This window comes from Fukomys damarensis, unplaced genomic scaffold (assembly GCF_012274545.1).
Source record: "Fukomys damarensis isolate Sample0158 unplaced genomic scaffold, DMR_v1.0_HiC HiC_scaffold_24, whole genome shotgun sequence".
NCBI lineage: Eukaryota > Metazoa > Chordata > Mammalia > Rodentia > Bathyergidae > Fukomys > Fukomys damarensis.
Window position 1 is genome coordinate 42,520,885 of NW_022900936.1, and position 21,131 is coordinate 42,542,015.

Here is a 21,131-nt window from a genome sequence, read left to right on the forward strand (position 1 = left end):
TAAAAAAAAAAAAAAAAAAAAAAAAAAAAAAATCAAGTAAACTGCCCTGATGGCTCTTGTTTTCTGAAAGGAGATATGAGTAACTAATTATAGTGTGATTAGTGAGAAAATGATATGTGTAGGCAGTACTGGGAGAGCAGGAGAAGGGAGCTCGCAGTGACTACCACAGAAAAGGAAGCAGGGAGTTAGAAGTTATAATAAAGTAAGTTTTGAGGCAAACAGGGCATTCTACAAAGAGAATAATCTCTTTTGCAAAGTCATGAGGTTGTGCAAGACGGTGACCAGTTCAATAAGAAGCTACAGAACAGTAAGGGTGCACATGAATTTTAGACTCTTTTTCTTTTGGGAATTTTGGTGCATCAGAAGTACTAGAATTAAGTTAGTTATAAATACTAATATATTTATACAATGTATTTATAAAATATTATGAGAGAATTCGATATATTTTTTGAGGGTCTTGGCCAGTTGAAGAAATCTTGTACATTACTCAGACTATTAAAAAAATTTAAAGGCTATTTTCAAAACATTCAAAAGGTAACTAAAATTACATGTTTAAAATATTTTAATATTTTTTCAGGAACCACTTGGGATAAATGAGCCTCCACATTTGGTATGTTTAAAAATATTCTTATCTTATAATTATTTCTTGTTTTACCAAAAAACATTTATACCTTTTTCCTTAGGCCTTACTCTTTCCCTCAGATAATTTTTATGTATCTATGAAGCAGGGTGGTTTATATTGTACTTGGTACCTGTGAGTAGAAAAGACTGCCATCTTCATCAGTGACTGTATTGGTCTGAATTTGTCACAGTATATTTTCTTTTCTCTTGACACAGCTGCTACTCACACCGTGTTCAGGTCATTTTTTCCTGTGCTACCTTCCTCCGCGTTGTCCTGTTCTTGTTCAGCACAGCATAGTGTGCTATCTCTGGAGGACCTGATAGCATGGAGCAATTGCTGCCTCGGCTTCATTATAATGTGCACATATTTCCAATATCTACATCAAATGTGTCTTCAAAGCATGATTTGAAACCTTTTTCATTTCTAATGTGTTTAATGGTTTGAATGGGACTGTGTAGTACTCTGGAGCCTCATGCTTGTTTATTATGTATTGAGGGCTAGAAATTGTGCCTACATAATACTTCTCATAATTCTGTGAGGTCATCATTAATCCTATTTATTGATATGAAAACTATTCAGATTTAAGTGAATACCATTATCATACATGTAAATGTGGTGAAATAGACATTTCCTTGTTTCTGACTCCTTTCACAAGGCCACATTTTCTAGTCACGGAAGGACATACCATGATAAGAGGAGCACAGTCATAAAAGAGAAAGAAAAAGAGACATTGCTTTCTCTGCTTCATTTTAAGTAACCACATTTAGAAAAACTGCCGTTAAAAAAGTCAAATATTGGGCCGGGGATTTAGCTCAGTGGTTCTGCCACCTGCCTCACAAGCACAAGGACCCCGGATTCGATCCCCGGTACCAAAAAAAAAAAGTCAAATATAGTGGTTAATTTAAAATGCTATCTACTAACTTTATATAATGATAAGTATTTCTCTGTGTATCTTTCTTATATCCATGTTAATATTCACATATTTCAGATTAGCTTAGTTTAACCATCTTTCCACTCACAATGCTTTAAGGTTTTATTATTTTCTGATTAACTTGTGCTATTAGAAATGTTTCCTTTCTGAATATAATCGAGTAGTTGTATTTATAGACACTTCCTGCCAGATCTTTATTTTGAATTTTTGAAAACTCCCAGCTGGATTTTTAAAGCACTGTTTTACATGAATCAAAATAACGAGTAGAAAAAGGAATTAAACAAGAATACTTTCAAACTGTACATTTTCTGAGCTTTACGTGCAGATTAAGAAGTCCCATTCTTTTAAGCTCTTGTTTCTCCTTCTCCTGCCTCTCTATTGTTTTTGGTTTGGTTTGGTTTTTGTTTTTTAACCGACTTCCTTGTTTGGGGCAGATTGCAAGAAGGATTTTCTGTACAGTTAGTGTTTCCTGTAGGACCTGAAGAGAGAGGAAGCAGTAGAAAACACCCAGTGAAGTTTGTTCCACCTTATTTTTTCTAGATGTAGCTTGGTAACTGCCCTATGAAATAAAAATTTCTGACAGACATATGATAGCTGAATATTTAGTAACATACAGATAAAGCCTTGTTTGTTTACCCAGTATCAAAGCTCTTGCTATTTTCAGTTGACCAGATTTTCAGGTGTTTTTTAAATTTATGCTTACCTGAACATAAACAGATCGTAGCCAACAGGCTAGTTCCATTCTGTAACTACAAATTATTTTCTCCTTCCCTAGTAGCTGTGACAGTCAGACTGGGAATATCAATAGTTTCTGCAAATGTTATACTTATTTTCCCTGAGGAATAAACACTCAGTTACATCTCAGAGTTAAAGTCAGAGGGGGGAATTTTTTTTTTAATGCTGATGATTATAATAAAGGGAACCTGAAGCCAATGAAGAGGGGAAGAATCCAGAAAATGTATGTGTATAGAGATTGATATACATCATGAGATTTGTGATAGTGAAAATTAACTTGCTGATTATTCTATAAACATGAGGAGACATGTCTTGTTTCAGATACTAATAGCACTCCACCTTTTATTGACAAGAGTGTTTTCCTCCTAAGGCTAAAGATTAGTCACTAACTCTAATTACCAAGCCAAAATATTCAGTCCTCACAGAGTTTATCATTATCAGGTGGAATATTATATTGTTTTTATTTTTCTCCAAACAAACACTAACCAGAATGTAAGTGGTCTTCACATTGTCATCATCTATGTGCCTTAACAAGTTCTAAATACGAGAAATCTCATAAAAGTGAATTTAGTTTTCAGTAGAGAATGTAGTCAGGCACCATTCTGTAGATATTCTAACCATTTCCCCTCTTCACACAATCAAGTACCATGTGTTCTTAGCATCTTATTAAAGTGTGTTTACAAATATCATTAAAAATGTGACTTTTATTAGGGATTGAGCTCCTTTTCCGTTTTGTACATAATTCTAGCCAAGAAAAGTGACTGGATATTTTCTTCTGTTGGCTAATTTAGCCTCTTCAAATTTTAAAGTAATAGCAAGGTCTATAATAGTTGCGGTTACTGTTTTCATAAATGGGGATAGGAAAATAACAAATTTAGGCAAATATCAGTAAGATTCAGGAGCAGTAGAGGGAAAAACATTTCTTTGTGGCACTACAACTGGATCTCTTTGATAGGATTCAAAGTCAAAAGTACTCAGGGAGAATTATTTAAAGAAAGTCTTTGGGGCTGGAGATTTAGCTCAGCGGTTTGTGGCCTGCTTTGCAAATGCAAGGACCCGAGTTCAACCCCCAGTACCAGAAAGAAAGAAAGGAAGGAAGGAAGGAAGGAAGGAAGTAAGAAAGTCTCTATGAGTGATCAGGGAAATAAAATTATTGTAGACTGTGTAATTGACTCAAGAAATAAATAAGAGTGTAATACAAGATAGGTGTAATGTAATGGGAAAATAAAAGACTTTTTTTAACAGTCAGATTGCATGTATGAGGGAAGCCCAAAGGATTAGAAAAAGCTTCTTTTTTTTAATTTTTTTTTTTTTTTTTGAGACAGGGTCTCACTATGTAATTGAGACTGACCTGTAACTCACTATGTAACCCAGGCTGGTCTCAAACTCAGAGTGATCCTCCTGCCTCAGCCTCCCGAGTGCTGGGATTATAGGCATGTGCCACCACACCTGGCTAGAAAAAGATTTATGTAGACAGGAAATAAAATTTTTCTTCTTATTCTTATTTTAGTATTGGGGTAAATAAAATTACTTTAAAAGACAATGCTGATATTGTGAAATAAATTTAACATAGCATCTGTGTTTGAACAGCAATTAAGTTCTCGAGTTTTTCATTCTAATTTGAAAAGATTAACACATTTTATTCACATGTATCATAAGTGATGATTACACAGTAAAAAGTATTTCTGCAGAATCTTTGTAAAATGATGACAATTTTAGCCTTAAAGGATATTTCTGAAGAGGAAATACCACAACATATATAAAAGGCCACCTTGCCTTGTCTTTGTTTTTGCTTCCATACACCTATGTTTGGAGGACTGATGGGATTGAGATAAGCCCACATGGCATAGAGAGATGGGTATCTTTTGAAAAATATTCATGTTGTGTTCATCTGAGTCTTTTCCTAGGTTATAAGCAACCTACTTTGAGTTGTTTTGTTTGTACATTTATTCTCCATTAATCTGGAAAAAAAAACCACCATAGTGATTTATCCAGCTAGTTTTTCTCAGAATTTAAATTTTTCCAAGGTACAGTACTGTTACAGTGAACACAGAGTTGGCTTTTGTTCTGACCATTCTCAGAATATTATGAGAGTTGTTTTATTCTGAGTCATTTCAACGGTTAAAATGAGGTAGTACCTTTGTGGAGTTGGTCTACTTTTGAGTGCATATACTAGATCTTGTTTTGGAATTAAAATAAATTCCAGTAAGCATTAAATCCAGTCTTGTAAAGTATGGGGAAAGACTATTTTAACCCATTAAATAAGAAATACTTTATATAGATTATATATGTGTGTGAATTTTAATTTTTCTGGATATGAAACAGTAAAACCATCTGAACTATGTTTAATTTTCATTGTTAGTAGTCTTAAGAATATTTCATGGCTCCATGATAAAATACAAATCTTAAGCTCAGCAGTACAATGACACCTTGGTCCACGAACTTCATTCTTTCCATGATTCTGGTTGCAACCAAACTGACCAGAGGTGGCATTGTATAAAATTAATTCATTGAACTGGGAATACAAGTAGTAAATAAGATAGCTGTGGTCTCTAATCATATGTGGTTTTTCCAATTCTTATTATGTATGTAGATAAAATTTTCACTTTGAAGAAATTTCTCTATACTCTTGGAGATAAAAAGTAACTTGCTTTTAGCCTTGTATTTTTATAAAACTTTATGTTAAGAAAAGGTAAGTGTTGGACTTTTTTTCCCCAATCCTCTATATCCACCAGAAGGACACTTGCAGAAGCCTGCTAGATCTTATCTCTTTAATGTGAGGAGCCCCTTGGTTTTAATGCTTCAAATACAAATAATATTTCTTTCACAATAGGAAGTCATGTGCAAGCCACAGTTGATTAGGGGGGAGCTGGTTCTTTTATTTCCCTGGTTTGGACTGATATTTGATATTAGACCAAGCAAGTTAGAGCAGAATGAGATAGCCAGGAAACAATTCCTTTAAGAAGACCCTTGGGAAGATGAAGGAGGTGAACACCTGCTGCTTAAAGAAGCTCTATTCTTGATTCCAGCACAGGTAGAAGAGGTGCAGCTGAAGATCACTTACCAGTGTGTTCTTTGCAGGCCTGTCAACATAGGGTGGACTAATGAGCCATGCTAATGTGTTACGGAATGTTTATAGGGTTCACTAATGTTTTCTTTCTTAAGTTTGATCTAAGGCCACTAGAGTTGCATATTGTTATTTCTCTGCTCTAAAGGGAACTAGAGTTGAAATTTCAAAGATTTTCTTGAAAAGCAAGGAACTAAAGTGGTATATAACTGTAAGATGTGCAAAGTATTCTTATCAGAAAACTCAATCATGTAAACTAAAATACCTGGAACAGATGTCTTTTCTTCACCATAATCTTCCACTAATCTTATCATTTTCTCTCCCATCTGTTCCTACACTCATATTCTCTTCTCTGTTAACTGTGGATCAAGAAGACTTGGAGAGAGAAAAGGCATAGCAACTCTGCTGTTATGGTTTGGGTCTAGATGTCCCCCAAAAGCCTCATAAGTGGCTTTTTCAAAGGTGGCTGAATCTAGAGTGTGTGATGCTGGGATTAAGGGCATGTGATTACTAAACCAGTACACTGATTGGTTTGTCACTGCCCTAAACCCCATTGTCTGGATAAAGACTATTATGGTCCTCTTGTTGCTTTTGCTACTGAGTAGGCGCCACAAAGTTTTTCCTCTGTAACGCCTCTGCCATGTGCCACTCTGCCTTGGAGCAGTCCATTATGGACTGAAATCTCCATAAACTGTGAGCTAAATAAACTGTTTCCCCTTTAACTTTGGGGATTAGGTATTTTGTCTCAGCGACAAGAGAAAAGTAAGACATGTCCCTAAACTTCTTTTGTGTTTGCTTATTTTATATATTTTATCTTTCCATAGGGAATAATATTGTTTGATGTAATGGACAGAAAACAAATTTTAGTGGAGAAATTCTGATTTACTAATAGAGAAAGTACTATTTTCTAGGCATCTATATCCAGAATTTGGAGGAAAAGATGAATGAAAATATTAAATGATGATTTGAAACATGTAAAAAAGTGTGACTTAAAGGAGAATGTTATCATCTTAACATAAATTCATTGATAATAGATAAAAGATGACTCTATTATCTTCCTGAATTTTTTACAAGCATATGAAATTAAAGGTTTTATTTGCTTTTGATGGCAATTATTTTCTGCTTAATTGTTGTTATGTTGCTGTTCTTATAGCTCAAAGCATTCAGTAAACCAGGGTTCCAAGGTGAATGCATAGATTATACAAAAGAAACTTCTGATCTGACTTCATTTACACCATGTTCTTTGAAAGTTCTTCGAGGTTGGTAAGTCTGCTTGCTCAGTATTTTCTTTGTTACCTAATAAGTCAATTTCTGTTACATGTACAAAGATTTGGCTTGTTTTTTTTTTGCATATACTGTACAGTGAATTTTTAAACTTTTAGGCACTGCTAACTACTAAATAGCCTAGTTTTGCTGAATTTTTATGTGAGTCACAGATTACAGGGAAAAAAGTGCTTATTAACCATCTTTGAGAAGATTTTCTTAGAATATTTTCTAAATACTTTGAATGTTTCTATTATGTGTTCAGTATACAGCATTATAGAATACTATAAAAATAACTTTTTTTCCATATGAGACATATCACTTCTAATTTTATTTTTACTTTTTCATTTTTCTAAAGTAAATGTTATTTTAAGGCCAGGTGTTTTGGCACATGCCTGTAATCCCAAAACTCGGGAAGCTGAGGCAGGTGGATCGCTGTGAGTTTGAGACCATCCTGGGTTACATAGTGAGTTCCAGGTCAGTCTCAATTACATACTGAGACCCTGTCTCAAACAACAACAACAAAAAGTATATGTTATCTTGGGCCGGGGATTTAGCTCACTGGCACCGCACCTGCCTTGCAAGTGCAGGATCCTGAGTTCAGTCCCTGGTAAAGTGGGAGAAAAAAAAGTATTATGTTATCTCCACTTTACAAATGAGGAAGCAAGATTTACAGTTAGTTTCCCAAGGTTATATATACCAATTGTCAGATGAAGGATAGTTTTGGTTATTTTAATTTTAAACTCTGTATTCTTTGAACTGCATTGATATTTTGAGTCTTACATGTATATAAAACTATATGATTCTAACTAAGGGCTGAAATGTATTCTGTTTTTTTTATTTAGTAAAATATGCACAACTCCAAATTTACCATTTAACTGTTTATAAGTATACAGTTCAGTGATGTCTCCATGTTTTACATATCTACCTTCTACTCTATCAAAATCTCTGTATTTCTCCTTCAAATTATCTTGGTAAGTCAGTTTTCCTCCCTTGTTTCTTGAAGCAATAGAAACTAAGAACTCCTGTTTTCACCTGAGGAACTTCAGTTTCCCAATTACTTCATGTTTCACTGTCTATTTATTTCTAGTATTTACCATGAACCAGTCATAGACCAATTATTTTGTCCCTAAGTCCAGTTTAATATTTTTATTAATCTGCTTTTAATTCCCCCAGTCATTCTCTAGTTTCAGAAAGGTCAAATTCAGCTCCTGTTTTTCTATGCTTTATTGTTAGTCTGCTTTTTCCTATTCAGTCTCCATTGTGTCCTACTGTCTTCCCATTCTTCCTCCCTTCATTTACTCAGCCATTTTTTTTTCTTCTTATTTCCTATACCAGAAGTTGGCAACCTTTTTCTGTGATGGTGCAGCTAGTAAATGTTTTCTTCTTTGGGATGAATAGGCTCTCTTCCAGCTGCTTTAACACTGTTGTTAAAAAACAGCAGCCATCGGCAGTACAAAGTGCAGAGTCATGGCTCTGTTACAATGAAATTTCACTTTTGCACATAGAAATTGGAATTGTACATAATATTTACATGTCATAAAATAGTCTGCTTTTAATTTTTAAAACAATTTAAAAACTTGTAAACCAGACTTATCTTGTGGGCTGTATAAAAACAGATATTGAGGCTACAGTTTGCTAACCCTTAATCTATATCAAAGATTACAGTTCTGTGGTAAATCTAACCAGTGGATATTATTTGGTCAGGCTACACACTGTTAAAAGTTTTTGCACATCAAGACTTTGGTTTATGATATATTATTTCAGAAGAAATGTTTTTCATGGTCCCCTTAAAAAAACGGAAGATTTGATGACTAAGAAAGATTTCACCTTTGGCAGTAATTGCTGGTTTTTAGTGGGTGGAGAGTATACTTTACCGTGTATCACATCCACTGCTAATCTCATTTTCTTCTCACCTGTTACAGTACTCATGTGCATGACTTGACTGGCCACCTGCAGATACAGAAATTTGTGTCCCCTGCTTAATACTAATCCAAATATATCCTTTAAAGTTTAGTCGAAACCATTCTGTTAACCTTCATTCACTCTAAGCAGTCTTTCCCCTATTTCCTAAAGCTCTTCTGCTTTGAACCTCTTTGTATTTCTTCCTGTTTTATACTTCTAAACAGGTCATGAGACTTTCACAGCATTAAAACGTACACAGTGAAGTATTATAATAAGTAGACTATCTGTAACTCTTTAGAAAAAAGGAAAACATGGACGGATGTCCCAAAGTAATTTCTTTAGTATTATTTGACTTTCTTCATTAAAATATTTTATAAGATATATTTTCATTTTCTTATAAAAAGAATCATTAAAGTTTTTCTGGAAGAAAATCTTTTATTATCTAGGAAATGGACAACTACAACTTTATTAAAGAATTTAAGAATCATGGAAGTTGTGTAAGTACTTGGAACATTAGAGAGACCTGCCTAGAGCTCATTTCTATTACTTCCCAGCTATGTATTCATAAGCAAATCAGGTCACACTTCTCAGGACCTCAATTTCCTCATCCACAAAGAAAGAATAGCTATCTACCTCAAATGATTTTTAAAAACTAAATAAAATAATGTGCATGAAAGACATAGTCTCATGCCTTGTGCAATGAAAACTTTTGATAAATGTTGGCTAGAAAATGCTTATTGTGTAGAAGATATGACAGTAAATGTCAGAGAGGATATTTTGTGGTAATCCAAAGTTAACCTGGTATAGATATAGTACAATCTTAAAATACAGAACTGGAACTGAAACACACAAAAACTAAATTATCAATAGCAAATTAATTTTTCCCTTGGGCCCCTTTTCAAAGGAGAATCTGTTACTTTGCAAGTGCAAGGACCTGAGTTTGATCCTGGATACAAAAAAAAAGAATGTCTTAGTTGAGCTTCTGGTGAGTGTTGTAATGACGATTACTCACCATCAAGGATTCTAAAGGATTTTTTTTTTAAATTTCTGTTAGCTATCTCATGTGATTTTACATACTTATGTAATTTTAGAAGTCTAGCTCCTACACTTATCCACGTTGAATCATTAAAAGATCATTAAAGATAGTTTTAATTTTTCCCAAAATAACTTCTAATTTTTTCAAATAATCATCCCTATAATTTGATCCCAGTATATTGCTTCAGAAGGCACTAAATGAAAGAATATTTTTAGCATAATACAGATGTCGTCTTATTTCAAATTTCAGCCCTGTCTTTTAATAGGTAGGGGAATTCTGGACAAATCACTAAAGCTTTTTAATCCTTAGTTTTGTTGCCTATAAAGGTGAGGATATGTTTCTAAATCAAAGAATTTTTGATGTTCATGAAATAATACATGTAAATTTCCTGATATGGTATGGTAAGCAATCACTGGTGCACCAGTTTCCACAGCATGATGGTGAGCCCTCACTGCCAGCTGACTGTAATTTGGTTGGATATCTGCTTGTTTTACAGCTGGCTTCTCTGTTACCAAGAGGACATTTTCTATAATCAGTGTGTGTTAGAAGAAGGCCTCTATGCTGACCTTACTTCCTGTGGCTGCCCAACATCTGGAGTTACATCCCTTAAGCCTATTGACTATGTAAGTACTTTGCTGTAATTATGAGATTCTTCCTGGTCCAGTTTAAATGTGTAAGTACCTGGAATGCTTGAGAGATTTGGATGTGAGCCTAGTTCTACTACTTACCAGCTATGCAGCCCTAATGAAACTGGGTCATCTTTGTATACTTCAGCTCCATCATCTGTTAAGGAAGAATAGCGATATCTACTTCAAAGGATTCTTATAAGAACTAAATAAAATAATGCATGTGAAGGGCTTAATCCTTGAATAATGGATGGCAAAGTTGAAAGAAATGTTGTAAGGGGAAGTATCAGCATATGAATAATTTACTTACTGATTATAAAATTTAGTCTGCTCATGAAAATCAAGCAAAATGCAATTGATATTTCCTTATAGTTTTTTCCTCCCCCCACTTCTCTTGTGTCTTCTCTTTTGCTTAAATAGGAGTACACAACTCAAGAACTAGAGTAATAAAAGCCTATGCTTAAATAGTAGCTTGGTACCTTAATCAGTTTAGGCAACATTGGTAAAATTTTTCTTATCTATAACAAATTACAGTACCATATAAGATTACTGGAATATTAAATGAGATGGAGTTTCTAAAATGCCGAGCATGTGATAAGCCCTTAATGTTGGCTTTTTTTTTTTTCAGTTTTCATTTTTTTATTGGGATCACATGCCTTGTGCAGTTGACACATATACGTAACACATCCTAGGTACTTTTTCATCCTCTTTGTTTCCCCATCCCACTCCATCTCTTGGTCACTTTTCAATTTGCAAAAGAACTTTTTATCTCCTATTATCTCTTCTTTTAATTGACTCTTTATTATAGTTTGAGTTTCTCATATAAGAAGTCATGTGGTATTTAAACTTGTGTGTCTGATTTATTTCACTTAACATTATGCTCATTTTCCTACAAAATCACTAAATTTTATCCCTCTTAATAGTGAAGTACTATTCCATGGTATGTAAATACCACCTTATCAATTCGTCTGTTGGACAAATGAATTCTGCTTCTATAAACATGGGTATATATGTATTATTTCAATAGGATGTCTTTAACACTTTTGGGAAGATAACTATTGAAAAGGAATAAATAGATGGGTTGAATGGAATTTCCAATTTTAGGGTTTTTTTTTTGTTGTTATTTTTTGAGACAGGGTCTCACTATGTATGGACCTGGAACTCACTAGCCCTGGCTGGTCCCAAACTCACAGCGATTCTCCTGCCTCAGCCTCCCAAGTGCTGGGATTATAGGTGTGCACCACCATGCCTGCCTCAAATATATTTTTGTTTGTTTTCTCTTGTTTTGCTTTTGGTACTGGGAATCGAACTTGGGACCTTGTGCTATTGAGGCAGGCGGCAGAACCACTGCCCCCAATTTTAGGTTTTTTGAAGAATTTCCATATTAATTTCTATAATGACTGTACTAGTTTACATTCCCTACAACAATATAGAAAGGTTCCTTTTTCCCTGCAACCTCACCAGCATGTGGTGTTCTCTGATTTCTTGATGACAGCCATTCTTTTGGAGTAAGATAGAGTTTCTGTGTTAATTTGCATTTCTCTAATGGCCAGAGATGTTAAACATTTTCTCATATATTTATGGGACATTGGTACTTCTGAGAAGTATCTATGTATTTCATTTGTCCTGTTTTTGATTGGATCTTTAATTTTACAGGGTCTTCTTTTTTTTATGTTCTCTATATATTCTAGATATTAGTCCTGTCTCAGGGGTATCTGGCAAAAATTTTTCCCCATTCTGTAGGTTGTCTCTTCCTTATGTTGACTGTTAACCTTTGCTGTGCACTTTTTAATTTATTATGTCCCATTTGTTGATTCTGTTTGTGCAGTTGAGTTCTGTTTGGGAAGTCTTTACCTGTGCCTGTGTCTTCAAGAGTTTTACCTGTTTTATCTTCTAGCACATTATTTCTGTTCTAACATTTAGGTCTTTGATTCATTCTAATTTTAGTTTTTATTACATGGTGAGAAATATGGATCTAGATTCAGTCTTACACATGTGGATAGCTAGTTTTCCCAGCACCATTTGTTAGAAACTGTCTTTCCTCCAGTATATTTTTGACCCCTGTGTCAAAGATCAGATAACTGCACCTTTTGTGCTGATTCATTGATCCACATGTCCCCCTTTTTTTTTTTGATAGTACTGTCTCATTGAAATCTGGGACTGTGATGCCTACTACTTACTTGCTCTTGTCCAGGATCTCATGTGTTATTCTGTTGTTTGTTTCATAAGAATTTTAGGATTGTTTTCTCTAGTTCTGTGAGGAATGCTATTGATATTTGGTTGTGATTGTGTTAAATCTGTATATTGGCTTTGGAAGAATGGCCATTTTGGTTCTGCCTATTCAGAAACAGAGAATATCTTTGCATTTTTCTGATGTCTTCAGTCTCCTTAAGAGTACTCTAGTTTTTGTTGTAGAGGTCTCTTACTTCCTTATTTAGGTTAATTCCTAAATATTTCTTTTGATGCTAATTGTGAATGGTATTGTTTTCCTAATTTCTTTTTCTGGGAGTTCTTTATTGTTATATAGGAATGATACTGACTTTTGGGTGTTGATCTTGTATCCTGCTATATTATTGAATTTAAGTATTAATTCTAGGAGACTTTGGTGAAATTCTTTGAGTCTTCCTTGTAACAGAACATGTCATCTGCAAATAGTGATGATTTGACTTCTTCCTTTCCTATACGTATACCTTTTCTTTCTCTTTCCTAATTGCTGTGGCTAATGTTTTAAGTACTGTTTTGTACAGGAATGGTGATAGTGGATATCCTTATCTTGTTCTTGATTTTAAAGGGAAAGCTTTCAGATTTTCCCCATTTAATATGATGTTGATAATAGCTTTGTCTTATATATAAGGCTTTTATCAGATTGAAATGAGGCCCTATCATACCTATTTTATTCATGGTTTTTTATCATGAAACAATTTTGGATTTTGTCAAAGACTTTTTCTACATATATTGAGGGGATCATTTTATTTTATCCTTGCTTCTGTTTATGTGATTAGTTGAGTCATTCCTGGTTTTGGAATCAGGGTAATGTTAACTACCAGGGATGACTTTGAGAGTACTCCTTCCCTTTCACTTTCATCAAAGAGTTTGAGAAATAATGGTGTTTGGTCTTTCATAAATTTCTTGTAGAATTAAGTGCTGTATCCATCAGTGCTTTTCTTGGTAGGTTTTTTAAAGTGGGATTTTCTTAGTTGGTAGTTTTATTACTTGTGTTGGACTTCCAGGATTTTAACTATGATGTGTCCTGGACAGGTTATTTTCTGATCGTGGCTATTTTGGGTTCTATATGCCTCATTTATTTGTTCAATTCTTTTCCCGCTATTTGAAAAGTTTTCTGCTATTATTTCTGTAAACAGGTTATTTTATGCCATTTATACTGTCTTCTGATTTTTCACTAATTCCAGTTAATCTTAGAAGAGCCTTCTTTGTGCCATCTAATAACTGTATTCTTTCCAGGTCCACAGTTTCAGGAATCCAGCAAGTCACAATTTTCTCTGCCTACTTTATGACCTGTGGATCTGTGAGCCTACTGCCAACACCTTTCCAAAAGCCCCTCTGTCTGTGGCAACCATTCAAGCTAAAGAACATCCTTACTCACTTTGGTAGATGGGGAAAGCAATGAGACTCTGGTCTGCGATCCAGTTGCTCTTCTGAGAGCTATACAAGCTGGGCCTGGCTTCTCACCACATAACTCAGGGCCTATATCTTTCCCATCATGAGCTTAAACTTCTCAGGAGGTGTATGCCTAGTCCACACCCTCTCTGCAGTTATCTCCTGGGGCTGTCTCTCACCAAGTCACTATGGATAATATGGGAAACTAAAGTGAATTTTTCTTTTGATTGTTCCAAGTCTTAGTCTTAAACAAAATTCAATCCTTTTCAGAAATAGTGCTGGATTAAACAACCTCTAGCAACATGGTGGGTACTACACTGGATCCCTTCTCTTAACCACTGCCTGCTGAGTAAAAGGAGTCATTTTGGAGTACAACCCCATGCTATTTTTGCAGTTTACAGTAGCCATGGGCATTTCTTTGGGCCAGTGTGCTGCTGACTTGGTCTCTTGATTCCCCCTCAAACTCCCAATCCTGGGGCTTACTTTGCATTTGGAGAAACAGGCTCTTCAGGAGCCAGGGTAAGCTTCCAAAGTACTTCCTTTTTTTCTTGATGAGTTTCTCCAAGTTCTCTGTAGCTTCTAATTTTCTTATCAATTCTTTCTTAATATCCAGTGATCTACTTATTTTCTTATTGCCAAGTTGTCATGTTCCAGGTGTCTCGATTCCAGGTCTCTGAGAGGCTGAATTTTGCTGTTCATCACTACTCCACTGTATCCAGTGTGGGCTATTAATACCACGGTTGTTATTATAGCTGCATAAATAGAAAAGTAACACAACCTTTTAACTTTATTAGATAAGTCATACGACAGTTTGGTGTTCAGGCTTCCAGTATCAAGGCAAGGACAATGAATTATCTGGGTCACCTTGGAAACCCACATTTTTAGAGTAAGGAGATTCTCCTTTCTAATAAATGTGTTCAGTCTCTGAGAAAACAGGATCACTATTATGGGGTTATGAATGCTGTGCTCTGGTCTACAGGCTCTGTGCAGAGAAGTAAGGATCTGCAATATTTTCAAGATATCTAATTATGATTTTCTAGAGACCTATCTGGTCAAAGTTTGATATTCAGACAGAAGTGATTAGAAGTCCTATATAATAGTGGCAGGGACTCACTTTTTGGTTAGAGCTGATTTCAGAGATCATGACAAGTCAGGTTCTTTGATCTCAGCCTAAACAATGTCATCCTATTCCAGAATGCATTGCTGGATAGAGTATTCTTAGTAGCAGGCTAAGAATAGAGTCTTGGCTAAGGAACTAGAATAAAAATAGAGATCTTGGTCTGTCTCGGTGGCCCTGTAGACAATGACTTTAGTGAAAATAAAGGCCTTTTGATATATCCTATTTGTCTGAGGAAGACTGGTTTTTATTTTAAAAAAATGTGAGTTGGTAATCTAAAAGTTTTGATAATGCTGAAAAGGCATTGAAAAGCAGCCCACATTTATTGAGGAATAAATTTTCATAGTAATTTTTTATGGTCAAATCAATAGATACTTGGTAAAAGCAAGTTATAGGTCTAAATATTACCATCTTGAAATAATTTTTAGTACTCTTAATTTGGTGAACGCATTTTAGAGACTCAAATTAATGAATATAACCATTTTCTTTTAAGAGTTACAATTATTTTACATTCGTGAAGTATACAATGAATGATCAAACTTGGGAATAAAGATGTATGGACAGAAAGCAATGCTTTTATTTCAGTTGTCAGGTGCAGTTGCATGGCCTTAGTTTTGGTCCTGTGGAAGCTAGTGAGTGTGGATAAAGATGCCTGCTGGAATGGACTTGAAGCCTCTAGAGTTTTTGCTCAAGAACTAGGTAGAATATATTCAGTTTATGTTAAAGCAACACATTGGTCTTCTTAGTGCCTTTTCCTGGTATATTTTAAATATTTGAAACGTCTCTTTTGAAGATATATTAGGGCAGCAGGTTTGGTGCTGAAGCAGGAGTAAGAAATAACCTTGGACATCCAGCAAAGGCCAGCATGTTGACTTTAGAGGCCTTGGCAGGTAACATTCCCCTGGTGAAGTAAACAATGCTTCACCCTCAAGGCCCTTGACCAGACTTAGGGAGACTGATATGTAAAGCAGAAGGCTAATTTAGTAATCTGTAATAAGTGGATTCTAATGATTAGAATGTGTAGGGAAGTCTGTCCTGCATATTTTATTTTTCTGGAGGAGCATAGTATATTAGCTGTCTTGTTCTTAGGACCAAAATACCTGACAACAGCAACTTAGAGAGCTTTATTTGTTTCACAGTTTTAGATGATGTATCCCATGGATTTAAGGCGCCATGGCAGAGATAGCATAGAAGAGTCTGGCAAAAGAAGACTGCTCAACTTAGGAATTGATGTCTTTTTCTATAGATTTGTTAATACCACTGCCTATGGCACAAACCAGTGTGATTTTTGATTAATTCTCAGAAATGTTTCTGTCCAGTTGACTTTATGTATGTATATGTTAATCCACTGATTTTTCTTTTGATAGTTAAAACTGCAGGCTGTGGGTGTTCCTGCAGTTGACTTAGCTGGATATGTTGGGATGTAGTGCTTAGTGTCATATGGACTCCTATTGAGGAGTCCCAAGACTTCATATTCACACAAGATTAGTATGTTTTGCAAATGACATTTTGCTGCAGGCTAACTTCTGTTGGTACAGACAGATATTTCAGGTTAGAGGTCTCTAGATACATAATTTGCAGTGTTGGAATAATTTCACAGTGAAAGTATTCAGGAACCTTGTTTACTACTGTTTCGTGCTAATGTGACCTGGGGCAATCTTTTAATTTAACTGAGGTTCAGTTTACTCATCAGCAAAGAAACTGCTAGAACAGGTTTTTTTTCAAACCTTTTGCTTTCAGTTGCTTTCAAATCTGAACTGCTTCCAATTCTGTTGCAAGCTAGTATCCTCATATTTCTAACTGGACATGAAAATGTATCTGTCTAGCTGTAGGTATCACATAGTCTAGAGGAATAACACCATTTTAGCTTTCACAAAAATAGTATTATTTTTAGGTTCATAACATTTTGGTTTTGTTTTGAGACAGGGTCTTGCTGTGTAGTTCAGACTGGCCTTGAACTCACTATGTATCCTAGGCTGGCCTGGACCTCGTGGCCATGCTCTTGCCTCAGCCTCTGAGTACTGGGATTACAAGCATGAGCTAGAACACGCAGCCTTATTTTTCACTTTTGTCTCACCACCTGCAAGACAATTGTTTGTCCTGTACTTCAGATGTAAGTTGATCTTAGGTATGCTCTTAGGTGCACATTTGTTATATAGTTTGTTGTGGGATCAATCCGATGGGGGTACCTACTACTGGGGGAATGCCTATTTTCATGACAGTGGGAAAGATGAAGAGATCCCAAGTGCAGTTACATTAGAAGCTCCTTCTCAGATAAACAGCATTTACATTCTGTTGCAATGAGAAGTTATAAATCCAATCCTAAAATCTTTGGCACATAGGAATAGACTCCTTACCCTCCCCACTGAGCAGAAATGAAGTTGATAGTGAATGTTTCTAATCAACCAAAGTTTTGCAAACACACAGAGGTGTTTTCTGTTATTAGATTTTTGGAAATAAGAGATTATGAAATGTTAATAATCTTGTGCATATTCTTCTGTAACAGAGCCAACTTATTTGAAACAAGGAAGGAAGGAAGAGAAAAGATTGTTGAGATTAATTTTTAGTGACAGCCTGGAGGTGGTTTTGGTGGCTGAAAAAGTGAATGGCAGAAAAAAGGAGGAGCTTACCTCAGAATAAAATCCCCAGTTCCCTTTCAGAATACATTTATAATTTTAAAACATCAGTTAATTTAATATTGGGATTTTTATTTATTTATTTATTTTTGGTAATGGGGATTGAACTCGAGGTATGAAGCAACACCACTGAGCTAAATCCCTGGCCTTAATATTGGCAAATTTGATGGATCTATGTAAGTATTTGAAAGACATAAGACCAAATTAAATGGCCTTGTAATAGGAAAATGAACTAAGGGCCAGGGTTTTTATCAGGATCTTCATAAGTTATAACTGTATTTTTGGAAAAAAACAGGCACCTCATAATATATCTGTGTATCAGTTTCAAATCACTGTGGAGTGAGTGTCTGTTGATTTGTTTCTGTGCTTGCTTCAGCAGCACATATTCTATAGATTTTCTGTTTACAGGTTTCACAGACCTTGTTTTGCTAACTGTGCTTAACATTTACAAGATCTGTTAAGATGAAAGGGGCTTAATAGTAGGTATGATGAAGCTTAACTGTTTTGTTGAAATCAAACCCTTCTACATTTGGAAATAACCACACTGTGTGTAAAAAAGCAACAAGATGACAGGCTAGTGAAAATGACCGGGGAATAGTACCAGTTTCATGTATGAAACACAGAACTGATTAGAAATTTTGGAGGTGAAATTTTGCTTTTACCAAAGAAAACTAAAGTTGCTCAATCCTTTTTAAAGAAGTACAAATGCTGCATAGTAACAGCGTTGCTGAATGTGCATCTTATATTTATTCAGTCTAAAGTATTGAGCACCTACTCTATCACGTTTTGTGCTAAGCACTATTTTTAAAAAGAAAATCAGATAATAATAGATTCAACTCATATCAAATCCTGAGTAAATGTCTCCCAGAGATCCTTTTCTCTCCTGTTCTTGGATACTTCTATTATCATAACTTCTGCTCTCATCTCTCTCAAGGTAGATCATTTCCAAATCTGTAAGCAGTTGTGTTATTTTCCCAGATTCAAGTGGGTCTTCATCAGCACACTCTTCAGCATCCCACTTTGCCTCTTCTAGTCTTCTTTTATTCTTATCATTACACTATTCATCTGGTTAAACTACTAGTATTCATGTAAGCTAAGCTAAGTATGGCTGTTCCACACCTTCCTTTACTTTTTTTTTTTTTTTTTTTTTTTTTTTTTTTTTTTTTTTTTTTTTTTTTTTTTTTTTTTTTGGTGCTACTAAAGTTGAGCTCTGGGCCTTCACACTGATTTATATCCCTAGCACATTTGTGTTTGTTTTATTTTGAGATAGGATGTTGCTAAGTCACTACACTGCCCAGGCTGAGTTCAAACTTGAGATACTTCTGTCTCAGCCTCCCAAAGTGCTGGGATTATTGGGGCTCTTTCTTCCCAGTTATCAGTTTCGAGCATATAACCTTCCAATAAAATCTGAACTACTGAGATTGAGTCCAGCTTACATTTTCAATAATGCTCAATCTTCATCATGTCTCCTTTCATAAAGCTCCCTTTAGCCCCATCTTCAGTCTTGAAGAGATTTTTATCTGCCCTAAATATTTTCTCAGTATCTCAAGATGTTTCACTTTGACTTTCTACCTTTTGTCACACATTTATGAACTTGTAAAGTATTTTAAGTGCAAGAACTATATTTATTGTAGCTTTGAATTCACCATAGTTACGCTCTGCCTAGAGCTTAGAGCATAACTAATTCTGTTCATTCCATAGGAAAGGTTATACTTTGGACTTTGCATGAGCTTGTCTTATCTACTTACAATGTTCTAATCGTAGCTTTGGAAACAGATTTAAAAAAATAATTTATACCTACTGGCTATTAATGAAATGCTTTAACATCAAACTGGATAGTGAGCAAATAAAATAGGTACATATACAGATAAGCACAGGATACCTGAGCAACTGTTTATAATCTAAGGAGGAGATTAAGGTGAATTTTAGACCAGCATGTAGAACATGCTAGTACATTACTGGCCCAGCAGTGTTTTGAGTAACATACTTTTAGTGTGTTTCCATGGGAGCAATCATTTGCTTGTTGTTTCTCTAAGTGGTGATTTGGCAGGGAAATTTAGCCACTTAAGAAGTAATAATCCTGTCCTGGCAGCCATAAGCAGGCAAAGACACAACAAGAGCCTGTAGAAAAACTTTATTTATTGGTACTAGGGATTGAACTTGGATCTATCTATTTATTGGTACTAGGATTGAACTTGGATCCTTGCACATGCAAGGCAGGTGGTAGAACCACTGAGCTGAATCCCCAGCCCCTACAGAAAAACTTTAAATGCAGTTATGACATAAAAGATCTGAAGAAGCAGAATAAGAATGTCAGTGCTTTATTTAGAGCACAGGTGCTGAATAAGACACACAGCTACCAACAGAGGGCTATAAATTCAATCGTAGAGTGAAAGGAAACAGTGAGTTTATAAGGTTTAGAAGAATGTGCCCACTATTAAGTTTTTTAGCAGAATTTCTGGTAGTTAATAGTATTAATAACTATTGGGTACATTTAGAAAATGAAACCAAAAAATTGTGTAGTAAACTTCACAATACCTATGCAAGAGTTTGCTTTAAATTCAGGCAGAAGACAAAGGTCTCTTCTACCACCACATCTTCTCAATAGTACTAGTTCTAGCCAGTTTAATAATATTTAAATAATACAAGAAAATAAAAAAGGAAGAAACTATACAGATAAATCATTAGGGTAATGTGCATATTTAAAGTTGCTACATACAAAACAAATAGAAATTAAACTCTGAGGTGCTTAGGAATAAATCTAAGTTCTTTTAGAAAATTTTTGAAGGACAAAAACCAATCTTTTATAAAAGACTCAACATTGTCTAGATTGATACATTTCCATGCAAACATATACAGTTTTTGTTTGTTTTCTGAGTAGATGTGGATAAAACATGGCAATCTTTTCCTAAACTTAATAGGAAAAGAAATGGATCCAGAATATCAAGATAAATTTTTCAAAGTAACAGGTAGGATTACTATCCCATCAAACAGACTTAGGGAGAATACAAAAACAGCAGTAATAAATAAGTTAGTAAGTACTGGTTTAAGGACAGACAAATGAACAGTGGAATAGGGTAGTATATAAAATGATATATGTAATAATACGACTGTGGGAGATTACAGGAACAGCATCACCAATGATGAATATAAATGTACTGTATACCTAAAAAGTACCAATAAACTCAATGAGAAAAAAAAAAACTTAAGATCATAAGTCCAAATTAAAAAAAAAAACAGCATCTCAGTGGTGCTATTATTTAATATTAAATAGCATTGAGACAATTTGCTCTTTATATGGAAAACAACAGCCAAAACCTTACTTACACCAAATGTAAAAAAGCAAACTTTACAACTTGGAGGAAAAGATAGTGAACTATCCTGATAATCTTAGGGTGGTTAGATTTTTTTTTTCATCTTTGAGTTTATTGGTATATTTTAGGGATACAGTACAGTTACATTCATTGTTGGGATCTTGTACCTCTACATGACGTCTTGATTCTCATTTTTTTCTCCTTACCCCTGCCCTCCCTTCACCCCCTCCTCCCCTCCCCATCTACAAACACTTTATTTTC

At 34.9% G+C, this 21,131-nt stretch overlaps 1 protein-coding gene across 1 annotated transcript in view; it reads left to right on the top strand.

Moving 5' to 3' along the window:
* Crybg3 (crystallin beta-gamma domain containing 3) overlaps window positions 1–21,131 on the top strand; it is a 92,586-nt gene that overhangs the window by 53,131 nt on the left and 18,324 nt on the right. Inside the window, exons 15-17 of the mRNA XM_019210799.2 lie at window positions 578–610; window positions 6,509–6,618; window positions 10,056–10,182. Coding sequence (XP_019066344.2) covers window positions 578–610; window positions 6,509–6,618; window positions 10,056–10,182 — 270 coding nt within the window. The remainder of the gene's footprint in view (window positions 1–577; window positions 611–6,508; window positions 6,619–10,055; window positions 10,183–21,131) is intronic.